We start from the raw sequence: 18,310 nt of genomic DNA on the forward strand, positions 1-18,310 counted from the left end.
GGTTTTTTTCTCCGTTTTTTTTTCAATTCTTCCCGGTGTCCTTTCCCAAAACTATTTAATTTGCATATTCGTCCATTTAGTTTTCCCAAAATATCATCTTCTCATACTCTTTTTTCTCTTTCTCATTTCCTCATTCTTCACATCAATCACCAACGTCTCCTTCGCGTCCATGGGTGTGCCTGTTGATTGGCACCGTGCCCACCGTATCTCGTGCCCCAATCTTTTTAGTGTCACCAGATTTGTGTCGAGACAAGCAGCAGCATGGCTGGAGAAGTTATATATTTCCCGGGATTTTAATTACCAATATTCTCAGTGAATAATATACAGCGCCTCTTGTTAACTCAAATGAACTTGCGCGAATATGATGCATTGTGAGTGTAATTTTAAGACCCAGTGAGCCACATTTAACGTGCAAATTTGTATGCTGGAGAGCACAGAGAAACGAGAGTATCTGTTTCTCTGTTTACTCTCTCTTCGTATCTCCTCCTCCCAACTCATTAATATCTTTGCCACGTCACACAAGATCTTCTTTCTTCATTCACCCAACTGATACCTCCAAACTGATGAATGTCCATGTCAGCTGCCTCTTATTCTTCGCGGACTGACTCTCGTACCCAGGTCACCAACTTCTCATCACCAACTTTGAGTTTCTTGATTTGCGACGTCAATTGTGTTTTCCTCCCGATTCCTCCTATATCTCTATCCCTCTCTCTCCAGCCGTGTCAAAATACATAAGATCCCCTCCCTCTCGGTCTTGCTTTCAAAGTTCACACACTGGTTTTTTTCACACTTTGCCACGGAGCCTCTGGATCCTCTAGTTATCTTTTAGAGAGTTCAAAATCAGAAAAAGAAAGTGCGGAGAAGTTAGACACTATATGTGTCTATATGTGTCTCCTCTATTTACCCATTCCTTCTCGGTTTGAAACTACAAGAAAATTTCAATAATTTGTCCAATAAAACACACGTCATTTCCTTCCGAAACTGTGCGAAAGGAAAAAAGCTAAAAATGTCCGTTTTTCTAGAAAAGAATGCTTCTGACTCATTTTCGCGTTTCGCCCCCTCACAGTCCATATACCCGTCAAGGTGCTGTCAATTTTGTCAATTTCCAGAAAGAAACTTGTACTCGGAATTTTCTGAAACATATTCCTTTTTTTCTTGAAATATCACATGCTTTAAACTATCTTAGCAGGAATTTCGGAGAGGTATAGTTGAATTTTTGTTTACGAAAAACAACATAACCTACTTTTATTTTAGCAAATTCCTTTATTACTTGTAATTACAAATATATTTTCTGGATTACCATTTCATTTAAATTGTTCTCTAGTGCTTCAAAAATTCTTTCCATGTCTGCCAGTCTACCTCTCACTTACGTTCAGACATGTGTTCTGAAATCCGGTAATTGAGTTTACACAGTGCAAATTTTCTTTTGTACTTTGGCAGTTGGCACGCCTGAAGGCACGACGAAGGCGTAGGCAGTTGTAGGCAGGCAGTCATATTGTACCCACTTTTATCCAATTCGCCAACCCATTCAGCCCCATCTATCGAACCAATTCTCTTCTATCTGTCCTTCCGCTCTTTCTTCGACTCACTATCAAAAAAGGTGACAAATTCTTCCCCGGAGAGTCGCCCTCTAGAAACTCATCCCCAAGAAAATGTCGGAGCACCATTTGCAGAACATGGGCTCAGAGGACAACTCCTCAACTTTCTGCTCTTCCCAAAATGACCCACCTAAACACTTTTTGTAAACAATTTTTTGAAATGCTCGGAGAAAGAAAGAAGTTTGAATATTTTGTGAAATTTATTTCAGCGTTTAACCCTTTAAACCCCAATTGTTCTCTCAAAATCAACAGAATTAACAATGTAACTACCCCAATGACTTATTCACTTTCCTTCTCTTCTTATAATTCTGACGTCTTCTGAACATTTTTGGTCGCCTCCCTTTTCCCAGTGCCCGGGGCTCCGGGAGCCATCTCAACTTTACACCAAGTCCTCCCTCACCCCTTTCTCCCCTCATCCATATCTTTTTTCTTGACAACTTTTTACAACTTGTTCGTTTGTGATCCCGACTGATCAGAGGTGTATTTTTTGTGTACGGTGTTTTCCTGGTAAACAAGGATCCTTGTCAGTTCATGTCAATTATATTTATCCGGTAGGTTACTTCTGACAAACTATACTTTTTCTGCGTGTGCCTGATTGTCCTTGGGTGTTCTGGATACTAAAGTCACCAAAGGTCTTTAGGGAGTTATTAGAAAGATTGAAAGCACTGATGAAGGGTCCAACGGGGTGACAAAGAACACACCAAAAAAGAAAAGTAGATTTATTTCTAGTTATGTCGGACGGACGTCACGGTTCTTGCAAGAAGACGTCACTAAGCGGATTCTCGATAAAAACTACATGAAAAAGTGTTTCAACGATCTTTTGACAATTTATTCAAACTAGGTTTCTTCATAATTTTTTGGATTTCGGTCTTGGCTTGTTTTGCTCAGTCATAATACTGAAAAAAACTGAAAACAAATTCTGAGATGAAGCAGAAAATGTAACTCAAAAACGCGACAAAACAAAATTTTTCAAAAAAGTTTGAGTCTTTTAATTTTCGCAAATTTTACCCCAAACTAGGCCCCGCCCATATCTGACATATTTTACGGAAGCTTTTGTTCGAGGCTTCATCAAATATTGTTCAACTAAAAAGATTGAAAAATAATTGAAAAAAATTTTTTGTTGTTAAAATGATTTGATAAACCCAAAGACTGCCGAGATAGAAGGTGTCAAATAAGAACAAAAGTGTTGTGAAAGGACAAGTATGATAGGTAAAAATTGAATGCCACTTTTCTGCTTTTCTATTGTTTTCCAAATTTGAAAGTACCATAGATGGTAAAACAAATCTATTTATTTTCTGAACCGTTTTAAGCTTCTAGTCCGGTTATGACTTTAAAAAAATTGTTGTTCTTATTAAGGATCAAGAAACTGTGTGAACTTTCTGTAAAGTTTTGACACTTTTGAAGTCCAGTTGATCAAACTCAATACCACAGTTGACATAACCTCAAACACAAATCGTCTAGACATACCTTTCACACGTAATTCAAAATGACCCCAATGTTTGTCCTCTCTTCGTGTTCATTTCATCCTCCCTCACACCATCACATTCAGTTAGCTCGTTATCGGGAATGTCAGAATGTGTCCGATGAATCCGTGTCAATTCTCAATCATCATCTACCAACTTGATCCCCTCAAAAAAATTTTGCAAGAGAGAGCAATTGTGTTGTTGAGTGAAACACCCTCTCATTCGGTAACCCAATCCCTGAGAGCAGTTTCTTCGTGTTTCACTTGAAGATCAGTCGTTTTGTGATAATGATGATGATGATAAAACATAGAGGACGGGAGCTCTTTTGAATAAGAAGAAGAAGCCAACTGTCTCGTTGATAATCTGTCGTCTCTTCATTCACCATTATCATCTTCTCAGACGGACTAAGACGCGCGGGATTCGGACTACGAGAGTGAGAGAGAAAGAGTCTTTGTATCCTCATTGATTATCAATTATTATCTCACACGTTTCATCCTCGATTTCTTTCTTTTTCCTACATCAACTATTACTCATATTTTTCTTGATCTTTCTTCTGTCATATGATTTTTCGGGTACTATAGGATTTTAGTTTTCAAGTTTTCACACTCAGACATTTAAATATATTTCTAGATTCTCATAAATGGGTCTTGCCACGACTGTTCCGTATACCTATTCATGAAATACCGTATTCGGTTTATGCTTTTTTTCAATTAAGCATTTTTTAACATGTTTTCATTTTTCTAACAGTAAGACAATATAAATTTACTTCATTCCAGTATTCCAAAAAAACACTTATTTTTTTCCAAACTTACTTTTGTCAAACTAATCATCTACTTTTCACATATCCATCTCCACATACGTGAAAATGTGAATAATTCTTAACTTACCATGGAATTCGTAATTTCATGTTTGCTATAAATTTGAACCATATTATTATGTGTTATTTCTGCTCATTTTTTATCGAACGTCATTCTTAGTTCCTCAGAATAGTATCGCTTTCTACTATTTTTCCAAATGCATCATACTTTATTAGCTCAAATTTCATTCATTTTCGGAAGAGTATTGTTTGCGGGGGATGTTTTTTATTTACAAATATGACACTATTCTGGGAATCTCTACAAATTGGCATTTTTCCAAAATGGTATTTTTCTGTTATAGCCTAGAGATCCTACACATTTTGATGCTCTTTTCATTTATTTTGATCTATTTTTCCTCCTTTTTTGAAGTTTTTTTTTGTGTTTTTATTTTGAACAAATGTTATGAACAACTGTGTAAATATGATCTCAAAACTTTGTCGTCACTTGTGAAAATTTGTGATGATTCAATCGGTTCAAATCACTTTGCCAAAACTACATATGTTTTCTCGGAAAAAAAAACCGTTGTTGAAATTTTCCACAGATACACAAAAACTCCTAAATGCAGAGCCTACACCTGCCTCTTACCTACTCTAAAATCTGTTGAGTGAACCATAAGACATTTAAAGTTGAGCAACAACTTTTTTGGGAAAAATAAACATTTTGGAAATTTGCAAGCAAAATATGTGGCTTTTCACAAAAACTAGATTACAAAAAATACTTTCATATTTCTCAAAATTCTTAATCACTTTCTTATAAAAAATTTGTAATGTTATAAATTTTTGAACTTGTTGTATGATTATCGGATTTTAAATTAGTAGTATACTACTTTTTTCCAAATATAAAGATAGAATATTAATAATCTTCTTTCTTTTTAAAGTTTTTATTCAAAGATACTTCTAATGCCCCCGAACAAACTCTAAACTCTATTTTGCATCTTATTGAACTTGGTCATTGTGATCTGTTTCTATTTATCTGTTTTCTCAATAGACTCTCTTTCATTGTTGCATTCCTTCATTCCAATCTTACCGTTCTATTTGTTTTTTTTTCATCACAATTTTCCATTTTGCAAGAAAGCCTGAGCCTTCTCCCAACTGAGCCTGAGTGCAAACTCGTGCCAGAAAAGGAGTGGAGGCGGAGGTGAAGATTGTTTGCTCCCGAATCTCTGTACTTGCCCTTTTTCTCATTTATTGACTCTTACTTCCTCGTTCTTCAATATTTCCAAATCATTACAATTTCTTCAAATGTTCAGATGAATATATGGCCGTTCCTGCCGCCTCATCGATAGTTTCATACGGAGGAGCAGCCACTTCTAACTTTTTGACAACACCAGTTACACCTTTTCTTGCGGTAAGTTTACTTCTTTTAACCATAAATGTTTAATTTTTTAATTTTTTTTTGAATTAAGAACGTTTGGAAGTTCAAGCTATATGTACTCAAAATGTGAAAAAACCAAAAATTGAAATATTCATACAGTAACTTAAGAATCTGACACCTCTATGTTTTTTGGAAAAAATTATAGCACACTAGAAAATCTAGGATAATGTTTTTTTCTCCCACAAATTGATTACTTTTTCAAAGTTAAGATATGAACTGAAACTTAGAAATAAATTTTCAGGGATTCTATAATTCAAATTTTGTAACCGATCGTATAAATTCATGTGCTCCGTATCGAGTGGACCGGATCAGAGTGAGTTTGAAATTAGAGATACAGTTGTAAACTTGAAAATGGTTTCCAGAAACAACTACAAGATGAAGAAGAAAATGGGTATCCACCTGCTGATGAGTGAGTTTTTAAGCTTTTCAAACTTTTTGTAACAAGGGATCTCGGATTTTTTACTCAATTCTTGAAATTTGTTTTCTTTCACAGGGCAACGACAATTTATCAAAAACAACAAAAAACATTTTTTTAATCGAAGTGATCATGATCAAAAATTAAAACTTGCCAATGATTTCAAAGGCATTGCGTTTTTGACTAATTTCTACTTCCAGCCGTCGCCGCGGAGCCCTGTTTTGTCGTTCGGGAACCTGGTTGGAGATGCTTCCTATCGAAAATCCTGACGATGGATCGACACGTGTCAAAGTTCATGGAACAAAAGAGGAGAGTTCCAAATTCAGTATAGTGGAGTTTGTGTCAGTGGCAATGAGTCTTGTATCGATTCGAGGAGTTGAAACAAAGAATTTCATTTGTATGGATCCATCGGGGAAATTATATGCAACACCATCATCTAATTATTCAACAGAATGCGTTTTTCTCGAAGAAATGATGGAAAATTATTACAATTTATATGCGTCTTGTGCTTATGGTGACAGGTTTAATCCCTGGTATATTGAATTACGACGGAGTGGAAAACCAAGGAGAGGTCCTAATTCAAAAAAACGTCGGAAAGTAAGTGAAATATATACTCATTCTGCTTTGACAGCTCGTATCGGAGATATTATTACATTTTAGAAAAATAATTTTTAAAACCCGATTAAAGTATATTTTCGAGCATATGTTCGCAAGAAAATGTGGTTTTTACCAAAAATTAGAAGCTCGAGGTCTGGAACGAGCGAATATTTCCTGATATGTACATTAACTTTTCTCTCGTTTCAATAAGTTCCTACCGTACTCGCGGCTACTGTAGCTAGATACATAAAGAAATCCGTGTGCACTTTTTTTTGATTGAAATACATTATCCGTATATTTCAGGCGAGCCATTTTCTAGTTGTTCATCACGATCTTGACCGGTTACGAAGTCCCGTTCCAAATGGAAATGTGAGTTTTTTCGAGACATACAGTTTCAACTTTTTGATTTTCAGGACGTAACCGATCTGGTAGTTGCTTCACTCTTTCACCAACCTCCCAGTCATCCATTATTCCGACAGCAGACCGTTACAAAACCACCAAATCCACATCGTATTTCAAAGTAAGCATTTATATCAAAAGTATCAGATTAGAGCTAATGAAATTTTTGTAGTTTACGAGCAAAAGTGGAAATGACGAACCAAGCTGAGAAGCAAAGATTATTAGAAGAAAAGAAAAGACGAAGAGAAAAGAAGAAACGAAGGAGAGAAGATCGATTAAGAAAAGAGGAACAAATTAGAGAGTTAGTTATTATTCTGAGAAAAAGAAAGCGCAGAGAACTGAGAATTATTATGAAAGTATTGAAAAATAGCAGAACATTTTTTTGGTTTTTAAGATTTGAAGCCAGACTGAAATGGCTTTTTTTGGGTATCGTTCCGTTTCAGTTTTTGAGCGGCAAAAATAAATTCAATGCCAGGTAGCACAAAACTATTTGAAACATTTATGATGATTCCACGTGTGACTTTCCTAGATCTATACCAATTATCAAACGTATTTCAGAGCCCGTCGCCAAGAGCTCAAAAGTCTTCGTGAAGAAGAACTCCGACGTCGTTATCAACAACAACAGCAGCAACAAGCATCTACTCAAACTCGGTACAATCGTCCTCAAAATCCAGCGAATCCTTATCCAACGTATCGACCTCTTCCAACAAGATCAACAGTACAATCTCCACGACCTGCATACAATCCATATTGGCAGTCTCCAGTGACACAGGCTCCTCATCACAATTCCCATCACCATCATCATCACCATCCACGTGTCAGCTCTTCATCAGACCCTCAACAACGTCATCAATCACAACAACACTATCTAGCTCAGACAGTGTCAAATCCAAACCGTCAGAATGTTAACTATCAACGATACCCGTGAACGATCTCTCTTCTTATGATACCCCGCACAGCATCTATCATCATGATCTTCTCATTTTCTTTCCATTTCTTCCTGCCTTCTTTTGCTTAATTAATTTTTTATCAGGGCTGATTTTGAGAAGAAGCGCAGTACATTGTCGTGAAGTTCGTAAGGCACGGTGCTTTAGAAATGAAACCCTTTCTTGTGAATATTGAAACACACAACGAATTTTCTAATTTTCTATTTCTACCTTCATAATATTTCTGTATTAGACTCTTAAAATCACACCATGCTCTAAATACGACAATTTGCGTACACTACTGTTTTTCTTCCCAAGCTCGCCCCTTTTAAGTATGTTTTCCAAGTCTCTCTAAAACACCCCCAACTCGCCACGTGTCTCATTCCATACTCACGGGTTTTGTATTTTGAACATACTGTAACTTACTATTATGAATAATATATATTTGAAAAATATGTATTGTTATTTTAAAAAAATTATCAATGGAGCGAATTTACAAAGACAGGTAATTCAAAAACTTAGAGACATGTTCTCAATCCAATTGAATGAAGGCTTTGCATCCAAATATTCAGCACCAATAACCCATGATGGATTGATCGAACGGATTTCATCGAAAATAAAATGATAATCGATTTCTCCGCGTGTATCACATGCACCTCTATTTGGAACTTGAGCCACTTGAATATAGCCTGAAAAACTCGAAAAAAATCGACGAATGAAAAAGTAATTTCAGAAAAATAGGGCGTAAGCTTATTTTCATCATCATCCTTTTCAACTAACCAATATAATCTTTGAGCTTTCTCATAATTGCTCCAATTTGTCCGTTGATTTGTTGAGCGTGGAATGTGTCCTGAAAAATTACAGTTACTTTTCGAATTCTTATTTTCAAAAAAAATTGTGCATAAAATTCGATGTTTTATGTTCTATTGACTTACATATTGAATTTTCAAATTATTCGATTGATCCATTTGGATCACATCCATTGCATCTTCATAATTATTTAAGTGATATCCAGGAATAGTGTACTTATTGATTGGTTCAATGAGGCATATCAACTTGTGCTCCTTGAACTTTTCGGCGGCAAAACGCACATTTTCAGAATAGGTCTGATGAGCATTTTCCAAGTCATCATCCGATTTCGGAATTCCAGCCATTACGTGAACTCTGAAATTGTTTAGATTACTGTAGTTTGCACCGTTTGAAGTATTAATAAGATTTGAAAGACACTACGTACTCAATACATCACATCCAATGCACATTGTTCCTAATTTGAAATCCCTCTTTCCTCAACTGACCTACAACATCCAAGAGCCTTCGCATACTCAATCGCAGTATCCAAACTCTTTCTAAACTCCTTTTTCGCCGATTTCAAAGAAGCCAATCCTCTAAATCCGTCATCCCAATTCCCGGGCGGTGCATTGATCAAAGTATGTTTAAGATGATACTCATCAGCTGCTTCACGAAGTTTTTCGGCTGGCTCCGTGTAAGGAATGCTCACTTCGACAAGCTTGAAACCCGCGGAGGCGGCTGCTCCGTATCTGAAAAAAATTGTGTGCAAAATTTAGAAGAAGCATGTAAAGTCTTTTTTTTGACAATTTTTGCCGCGAAATTACGGTAGCCGATCTCAAAGCCAATTTTAAATGTGCGGATTTCAAGAGTACTGTAGTAATGAAAATTCGAATTCCAACACAGAGAATTTTTAGTTGCAATTGGAATTTTTAATGCAAGAAATATCGGGAAGTGACAACTACAGTAATCCTCAAAGGCGCAACATCGCTAAATTTTCAAATATCCGATAGCAAAACTAAAAAATGAAATTCCGGAGACAAACCTTTGCAGCAATGGCAAATTAGTGAACAACATGTTCAGATTGGCGGCAACTCGATTCGTCCCACTCATGTCTTTTTGATCGAAATGAACTTATTTTCACACGTAAATAAACTATTTATATTTGTGTATTTCTGTATATGATAACAAGACTCCAAAATAACAGAGATGGCGTGGTTTATCGTAAATCGACAATTGAGAGAGATAATAAGAAGAAGAAGAGACGCATAGAGGGTGAGAGCAAAGTTCAGTTTTGTGTAAATTGTCCTCGAGAACAATGAAACAAGATTCAATTAATTGAAAAAGTATAAGAACCCGTCTAGAATATATTTGAAAAGTATTAAGAGTTTGGGGAATCTGAAGCTTAATGTTACAGTAAAACAGAGTACTAAGCCAAATTATTTGCACACTGAGCACGATTTTCTGCAAATAATTGCTCGAACCTCTCGTCGTTGGCAATATGAGAAAAGTGACCAAAACCGGCATCTCCATGTTAGATCTTCACAGGGTTCCGTCTGAAAATAAATAGAACAGGAAACAGAATAGTACATATTGGGTCGGTGTACCTCACAACCTTGATACATGAAATGCGAAAATTTTAACTTTCAAAAAAAATTGACTTTCAAACAGGCGGCCTTTATAGGCAAGCATGAGGTGTGCGCGCCTACATCAGGCGTAGACGGCATTGAAGTCAAGCTTAACTAGGTTAGAAAGAATTCTGACACTATAATTGACAATATTAATTTACTTCAGTTGAAAATTAATTTTCTTAATGTTTCCTATTTATTTTTCTTTCAATATTTGTGCAAAGTATTAAATTGTGAAGATAATTTATTAGATTGATTAGACACACAACACATTTAAAAATACACACATACAGAACCAAATAAGAATTGGCAAAAAGCAACTTGAGAAGAGAGATCAAATCCCGTTAAAACACACACAGAGAAACTGAAAAAGACACACAAGAACACATAAGTTAACCAAAAATTCGAATCATCCGACGATTGTTAGTTACTTGGTTAGATGTTGATAGAGGCAATCCCGCGTATCGCGACTGAAAAATTTTTTGTTTTGTGTGGAAAGAGATATATTTTTTGCACTACGATACTTATTGGTTTTCAGAGAGTAGGCGGAGCCAAATAACATCGGAGTACAGTTGCGAAAATACAGTAACGTCCGTCATATGAAATGAACGGGGTACTGTAATAAGTGCGAGTGCGAAGACAATGGTGAATCACACGCACTGCACACAAAAACTAAGGATACACAGCAAAAGCGCTTTAACGCTACCGGCATTAGTATGATAGAAATGATAAAAGAGATTGATGATGGGTAGGTGTGCTCAAACCTGAGGATGATTGACAATTGAATTTGAGTTGATTTGATTGTTGTTGTTATTATTATTGTTACCGGAGACTCCTGGACAATTGTATAGCTTATTGATCTTTCTAACGTCAATGTCAGAAAACTTGACACGCTGACCCATACGTTCGGACCCAGACTAAAATATTAAATTATATCTTCTTGTAATCTGCAGAGTTTGTCTTACCTTCTTTGGCACCAATGTCTTCTTTCCGGATCCACTGAATGCGTATGGTCCGTAATGCATAATGGAAGCGTAGTCATATGGTTCATCCAAATGGGAAATCACATTCAAGTTGTATTTCTCAAATTGATCATCAGCGCCGTTCATCACATTCTGCCAGACTACGTCGATATAACTGTCACGGTCTTGTCTGGAAGTCGAGTGAAATCAGAAAAAATATTCAAGGCAGAACACGCACTTCTGTGCAAGTTTCCGAAGTTCGGCAGAGATTTTTTTTTTTCAAGACAAAGTTTTCAAAGTTTGACAGAAAAATTATATTGTGTTAATTTCCCAGTTAAATTCTTGAATTAATCAATTCAGGAAAAAAACAAATCTACATGCCAAAGGGCAGGCAAGTAGGCATAAAAAGGTTTGGGGTAGGCACGCACTTCTGAAACAAATGTCCCAGATTTTCAGTACTGCCAGAAGTTGGTAATAGGGTTTCCTGTTCATTTTAATGAACTTCTCTCCCATTTCTCAAGGCAACATTTTTACCAATTCCATGTGAGATATGGCTATATTCTCTTTACCTGCTCTGCTCATGGAAGAACCCAACAGCATGCATCAGCTCGTGAACAATTGTTCCAACTTGAATACATCCAGAATCCAAAGACACTGGCTGCTTTCCTCCGGTTCTAAATTTTTCTAGTTTGTCACATTTCTCTCAGTTACTACTCACTTTCCAACCAAACTGTAACATCCTTCGTCTGGATGAATCCATAGATAATCGTGATGCTTCGATGGATCTCTGGCAACGAATTTGACACATGTTTTTGTATGATATTCGTTCATTGCGTTGGCAATCACACTTCTTGCATAGGAACCGTATTGTGAAGACAGGGTGTATGGAATCTCGTTATTTGGCCAACGTCTGAATTGAGTTGACATTATACTACTGTAGTGAACATGAAAAATCGGTAATGTCAATTTTACTTTGTCAACCTCTAGAGGATTTGCCACAATGTAGCTCCAAAAACTTGAAATTTTCAACTTGAAAGTTTATACTTTAAATATGGAACTAAACATTCACACCTGTATATTTGTTTAATCGCATTTCGTCCCAACTTATTGTTCTCCTCCACAAATTTCTTAGGGCTTTCCAACAAAATATCTCCCTCACTGTAGTTTCCAATAGTTGGATCGTCTTTTACTTTTATTCCTGGAAAGTTGGAAATTTATATTAAACAGTTAAAAAGTTCTTACCAAGAGTCTGCAAATCGTATCTCTGGTGTAAATCACTATGGAAATCAGCATCATTCAGTGTCGTTTCGGTTTGTGGTACAGATGTATCTATTACCTAAAAACAATAAATTGGTACAAATTTAGTTGTGAAAATAGGAAAATAATTTTAGAAAATGCGGAAATGAACACAATGTTTTGTGAGTGAGAACTTGGGTTTTAACTGTACAAACAGAAAATATAAAGCCTCAAAAAACCCTTAGTTTTGTGTACTTTTACGCACCACTAGAGATGGTTCACTGGTCATCGAATACTGGTCAAATAGGTTGAAAAATGTTGAGTTTTTAGGGCTATGGCTCATTTTCTGAAAATGCAAAGTTTGACGATTCGAAGTGGTCTGGGAATTAGGTTGTAAACTACAGTAATCCTTAATGGCGTGCAAATTAAAGTGACTATTTCATAACCTGCCAGACTATAAAATCTCTCAAAAAAAGCTTCTTAAAATTCGGATTACTGTATAGAGTTACTTCAGATACTACATAAAAAACATTTTTGTTCTCATAATTATTAATTTTAATGTGAAATAAATTAAATATTTGAAAAAAAAATTTGAACAACATTCCCTGTATAAAAATACCTCGGAAATGCAATAAAAACTCGACATGTAAATCATTTTTAAACTCGCCTGTTTATTATTAACCACTGAAGCAGTCCAACATGTTGCAAAAATAGCACAAAAAACTAGAGAATATCGTTGAATAGTCATCATCCAAATCTAAAATTTATTTCTGTCAATTGAGCTTCTTTTCATTCTTTCCTTACATCGTTTCCTCCATTTATACTGATCCTTTTCTCCTTCTTTTGATATTCCGCGTGTCCGTAAGATTAGTCGGGTCTTCCGCACGGAAACACCTAAGTAAAACAGTTACTTTTCTTCATTTTTCCGCCTATGTCTACAACCAATCCGTCACTCTTGTTTGAGGTTTGCGGAACTTTAACTTTTTGCGCACAAAAAAGGAACTTAGTCCTTTTCTCGGATATTTTCTCTTTCTTCAATGCAAAAGCTTTGATGCTGATTCATTGAAAATTGTATTTCTTTTGAAAGAGATCATTGCTCAAGGGAAGATGTAAACACATATTCAAAGGAACCTAGTTCAATTGTGCAAGCTTGTGCTCTTTCTAATAGGGAAGTGATATTTTTGAATTGTATTGCTAGACTACAACCTACAAAACATTTTGTATATCTAAAGTTTAAAAGGGGATGTCCCAACATGAGCGAAACTTTTCAGCTACTGTACTCGAGTTTTTTTTTCTTAAAAAATACCGTTTCCGCCGATTCAATGCACCATGTTTAACTGACTAGTATCAAAATTGAAAAAAAATACACAAGAAACCAATTTTAAAAGCATACCTTCTGAATTTTTCAAAAAAAAAAGAAAAGTTTCTTAATAAGAACGGGAATCAAAGTGTGAGAAAAGAGGAGTGACTTCTGCCATGTCTTTCCCTCGAGAAGCGGTCAATTAGCCACCTTCTTTCCATTGTTCCATTCAACTAGTTTTCGGCTGGAAAGAGGACGTCAAGAACTACTTGAACTTTTTTCAATTTATTTAGTTTCAAAAAAACGTTATAAATGCGGCAGCGACAGGTATATTAATAGTTTAAGGCGACATTGGGAGGTGTGGGGGTTCGGGGAGAGCAAAAAACCAAAAGCACAATATTAAAGAACGAACAACGAAATAATTCAGAATTTTTGGTTGACTGTTGGATGAATTCCAACCCGTGGGCACTGAGAAAAAAAACGAAAGAGGTAAGGGTTATTGGTAAATTTGGATTTAGAATCCATAATCCCTACCAAACAAGTGTACAAAAATATACATAAATCGGTACAAAATGAACAAAAAATGGGAAAAGAGTAGATGGGTCACAGGATTCATAAATGACACATAAAATTCAATATCAGATTCAAGCAGTTGTCGTCGTGTCACTTTGTTTATTGGACGAATCCTTATTCTCAAAATCGCTGCTGGCTCGCCATGCCTTCCTCGATGGCAGAAACAGCTTCTCGGTTCCGTCTACTCCTTCGGAATCCGATGACATAGTTGGAACAGATACAGCCGCAGTCATTGATGACTTTTTGGAAGGCTTCCTTGAATCAATAGTATCACGAATGTATCGACGTTGACCGCTTCGTCCCTTTTCAAATCTTCGCGGAGAAGATTCGGCTGGTTGAGGTGGCTGGGATGATGTGAATTGATGTTGTTGATCATCAAATTCGCGAACTGGAGAGCAACATGCATCACGTTTACTGAAAAATTGCATATTCTAATTTCAATTTTATTTATTTCATGAAATTTTTTAAATGCTAAATCAGGGTTGAAACTCCATTTTCGTTTTTAGATTGAACTTTAAAACACCTTTTATCTTTCTAGTCAATTTCACATTATGTCAATATTTTGATTATCAAGTTGAAATAAAAAACTCACAAACCTTGTAGTCGGTTCATCCGGCACCTTTCTTTTTGTATCAATTCCAGATAATCCAGAATCCTTATCCGATTCACCAAGTTCTACAATTTCCTGCCCTCCGTGGAAGATAACCGCAGGAGCGGAAACTGCGGATAATGGAGCATCTTCGTCTTCCTCTGGAACATGAACAAGTCGGCTAGTACCTCCGAGGCTTTTTGTATGATGATGCTGATGTTGTGATGCTGATGAATATGGCCGTTGTTGGCTATCAGTGAACAATCCAAACGTTTTCATGACTTGATTCTCATCACGATAATGGAATTCATAAAGTGCTTCATGACTTTTCGTGAAATCAATGACATGTTCAAATGAATCCACGTCATAAACACTTGTTTCATCAAATTGATTCTCTGAGTTGTTCGGAGTAATCTTTCCAGCTTTCTTGAGCAACTTTCTTCGGCGATCTCGTTCACGTAAAAGGATCATCTCTTTCTTGGCATCTTCACTCAACTCAATCTCCTTATGCTCCTCTTTTTCCATTGTGGACGATGCGAGCACGGATCCGAAGCTGTCAGTTTCAGCGACAGCAACCAGACAGGAGAAGCTGAAATAAATAAATAAATTATATAAGTGAAATAGTGAGGGAAGGTTATCAGTTGGTTAGAAATTAAATGTTTTAGAAGTGATAAGATAAACAAAAATTTCAAATTATTTCGAACAAAGCTTTCAAAAAATATATTTCCAATTCTAATTCTATTCAATTATTATTATTATCGTTGTTATAATGATAAGCAAGCAACTCACTTTGTGTATCTCGATTTCTGCTTTTCAACTTCGCCGAGAATGAAATCTGCCAAACCGCGGAATTTGAGCATAATCCAGCGTGGTGGGCTGACCATATCCAAATATTGATGAACTCTGGCAAAGAAAGCTGTGAGTATAGCCAAATCGGCTGGTTCACATTTCACCAACTTTTTGACAAATGCAAGTGCCATGTCGAATGGGAATTTCGAGATTCCCATTGCAGTGGTAGCATATCGAACGAGTCGGAATGACATCATATACTGGAATACTGAACGTTCTGCAGCAACTGCGTCTTCGAATGCTGAAAATTTATATGATTTTGGTATTGAAAACTGACTTAAAAACATACGTTTCTTCATGATACTTGGGAAGAAGCTTTGAATATTGACTTCCTCGAGTGGAATATCACTGTCACCACACGTCTCACACTCTGATTCGCCACGAGTACGGAAGCTGGAAGAGGAAAAAGTTTTTCTCAGATTTCCGATACAAAAATAATACCTGTTCAAAGCATTTGCACTCGCACGTTTCTTCATTCGGGGAACAGCGACGTGCGTAACCTTCTTCGCATCATCATTCTCTGAAAAGCATTCAGACGAAACTCGCCCTGCTGGCTCATTTGCATCAATCGTTTGAATTGTGAGACAACGTATGCATGGAGCCAATCCTGGAAAGGTTGGTTACATTTTTTTAAACTAGTTTTTTTCATTATTAAATATTAGAAAAATATGGTTCGAATAAGCTTACCACATTTGGTCAGAAATCTCAAAGCGTCTCCAAATCCTTGCAAACACATTCTCGATAAATCATCGGTCGATCTAGGCCAGAGACAAGCCATAAGTCTGAACATATTTCTAGTTGTAAATCTAATTGAAGTTCCGTTGAAGTCCACTCCAAGCATGCTTCCACTGTCCCAGTCTGGTGGGCAAATGTCTGATTCTCCAGAAAATGGGGATACGGTAACTGTGTGCTCGTCGTAGATTGGCTGATTATCCGACACTCCACCATCAATATACTGTACACCACGGAATTTCGGAGGCGTAATTCCGCAATATAGTGGGATAAAGCACGAACACATAATTGCATCAATGAGATCAGCATTCGAACGGTATTCATCAATTATTACATTTTCATGGTCACTCCACCGTGTTAGCGAGATAACCAGACGTCCGGTGCACCTGCAAAAATAAGTGTTCGATGACAGAAATTGTGGTAAACAAGAGAAAAAAAGTGATCATTGAGAATTTAGTGAGTACGAAGCTACAAGGTCTTCTGTTTAGTCTAACTGGTATTGCTAGCTAGCAGAAACTACTTTTGCCGAAAACATCAGAAAAATAGACTTTGAACTGATAGAATTTCCCAAATTAAAAAAAAAATCGCAGAAATTCCAACAATCCTAGGAACACAATTTACTTTTCAAAATTTCAATTCATAATTTTTAGAAAAATGGAAACTAAATGAACTTTGAACACAATAGAACATTCTAATTGTTCATTTCACAGATTTCCAGTTCTAGACGTCATTCTGTGGCTGCCCGTGACAGAAATCACTTTGTTTTTGTTTTTATAAACATCAAATCTATTTTCAGAAAATGTTGTCAGTGTTTGATGCTTATTGACTTCTTCTCGAATTTTTAAAAAAATAATAAAAATAATAATTTTTGAAAACTCACATTTCATAAGCGTTTGGTGGTAAGATGACCTCCAGCTCGTCTCGAACTATTCCTAACAGATTAAATTCTGGATGTAATGGCCCAAACGTCCTTGATCTGGCTTGACTGACAACTTTGAGTATCGTGCTGGTTGCGTGGGATATGCAAACACCTGTGATGAGACCACAGGCAACGATCGAGCCGGCTGACGCTCCGAGAATCTTATTTTGAAGTAGTTCTGGTGCATATTCTTTGATTGCGGCGGCGACTCCAGCGTGGTAAACACAAAGGAATCCACAACCCGAGAAGGACAAATTCATAAGCTCGGGCCGACTATTTATCATAGTCATTTTCTGGAAAAGAACAAAATTTTGCAATTTAAATTAATTTTTCGAGGTGACAATAACGAAGCAAGACAAAGAAGGATCTTTTTTTGCAAAGTTGATGATGCCGATAAGAAAATAAAGAATGGAGGCTACAAATAATCACCGAAAAAAAGTGATAAAAGGAGTGTGCGAATCACATGTGGGAAAGTAGTTTAATGGCTCGAAACTCAAAAAAAAAAGAACAAAAAACTAAAAACTGAAGACGTGGAATGATTTTGCGAAAGATGGGCGACTGGTTCCAAAGAAACTTGAAGTGATTGATGAGATGAGAAAAGAACACGCGGTATATTCTGAGGAGGAGATTGTGGGCGGCGGGAATCGGATGATGAGGCGATTTTTCAAAACAGCGTGGTTAGAAATCGACACAAACATTTTTTGAACTTAATAAACCGTAATTTTTTGAAAATAATAATTGTTTTTATGAGAAAACAAACAAGAAAATGGAAATTTTAATAATTCAAAAAACACTGAAAAATACGGTGCAAAAAATCTGTAAACACCGTTGTGAACTTTTTTGCATACCGTAGTCAGCGATTTTCCAATTTAATAACTAGATCTAGCTATATTTTCGTAAAAACAAGATTTTTGATTAGAGTGATAGAAGAATAAAAAAGAAATCAACATTTAAAGGATTGAAAAACCAATTGGTGTTAGGTACCATACTGGTACAAACGTTTCATTTGTTTTTATGGAATTGTGAAATTGTAAGGAAACTTTCTCACCTTTACCTTCATTTTCAAAAAGGTTTCGCAAACAACAGACTACATATTACACAAAAAAA

General features: G+C 36.2%; 4 protein-coding genes across 7 annotated transcripts; 1 reads left to right on the forward strand and 3 right to left on the reverse strand.

The window, feature by feature from the left end:
* The first annotated feature begins 5,167 nt into the window (after positions 1-5,167).
* let-756 lies at positions 5,168-8,072 on the forward strand. Its single transcript, NM_066002.7, has 8 exons — positions 5,168-5,265; positions 5,534-5,605; positions 5,655-5,701; positions 5,908-6,304; positions 6,608-6,673; positions 6,718-6,824; positions 6,876-7,004; positions 7,262-8,072. The coding sequence occupies exons 1-8, from the start codon at positions 5,176-5,178 to the stop codon at positions 7,629-7,631; spliced, it is 1,278 nt and encodes a 425-aa protein (NP_498403.1). The 5' UTR covers positions 5,168-5,175; the 3' UTR covers positions 7,632-8,072.
* On the reverse strand, positions 8,059-10,053 carry C05D11.5 (Putative hydroxypyruvate isomerase). The gene is made up of 5 exons (NM_066003.7): positions 9,461-10,053; positions 8,925-9,167; positions 8,565-8,793; positions 8,410-8,479; positions 8,059-8,318 (listed from the first exon to the last, which is right to left on the reverse strand). The coding sequence occupies exons 1-5, from the start codon at positions 9,526-9,528 to the stop codon at positions 8,140-8,142; spliced, it is 789 nt and encodes a 262-aa protein (NP_498404.1). The 5' UTR covers positions 9,529-10,053; the 3' UTR covers positions 8,059-8,139.
* nas-4 lies at positions 9,617-13,695 on the reverse strand (the record flags this gene model as incomplete). 3 transcript variants are annotated; one of them, NM_001382895.1, is made up of 10 exons in its annotated part: positions 9,617-9,971; positions 10,808-10,960; positions 11,009-11,195; positions 11,575-11,679; positions 11,724-11,915; positions 12,077-12,203; positions 12,248-12,341; positions 12,909-12,998; positions 13,046-13,135; positions 13,635-13,695. In NM_001382895.1, 8 exons carry the CDS (start codon positions 12,990-12,992, stop codon positions 9,855-9,857), a joined length of 1,059 nt encoding a protein of 352 aa, NP_001370381.1. The 3 variants fall into 3 exon arrangements, with proteins under 3 accessions (NP_001370381.1, NP_001254939.1, NP_001254938.1); NM_001268010.3 differs by having other exon boundaries at positions 9,619-10,960; positions 13,635-13,687; NM_001268009.3 differs by lacking the exons at positions 13,046-13,135; positions 13,635-13,695 and adding an exon at positions 10,475-10,513 and having other exon boundaries at positions 9,855-9,971; positions 12,909-12,992.
* A 115-nt stretch (positions 13,696-13,810) lies between these two features.
* Positions 13,811-17,498, reverse strand: atgl-1. 2 transcript variants are annotated; one of them, NM_171168.6, is made up of 8 exons: positions 17,165-17,496; positions 16,240-16,670; positions 15,994-16,159; positions 15,842-15,945; positions 15,661-15,793; positions 15,493-15,606; positions 14,707-15,292; positions 13,811-14,528 (listed from the first exon to the last, which is right to left on the reverse strand). In NM_171168.6, the coding sequence occupies exons 1-8, from the start codon at positions 17,491-17,493 to the stop codon at positions 14,526-14,528; spliced, it is 1,866 nt and encodes a 621-aa protein (NP_741196.1). In that variant the 5' UTR covers positions 17,494-17,496; the 3' UTR covers positions 13,811-14,525. The 2 variants fall into 2 exon arrangements, with proteins under 2 accessions (NP_741196.1, NP_741195.1); NM_171167.6 differs by having other exon boundaries at positions 13,813-14,528; positions 14,711-15,292; positions 15,493-15,793; positions 17,165-17,498.
* Between the last annotated feature and the right edge of the window lie 812 nt (positions 17,499-18,310).

The sequence above is a fragment of the Caenorhabditis elegans genome, chromosome III (genome assembly GCF_000002985.6).
Source record: "Caenorhabditis elegans chromosome III".
In the NCBI taxonomy this organism is placed as follows: domain Eukaryota; kingdom Metazoa; phylum Nematoda; class Chromadorea; order Rhabditida; family Rhabditidae; genus Caenorhabditis; species Caenorhabditis elegans.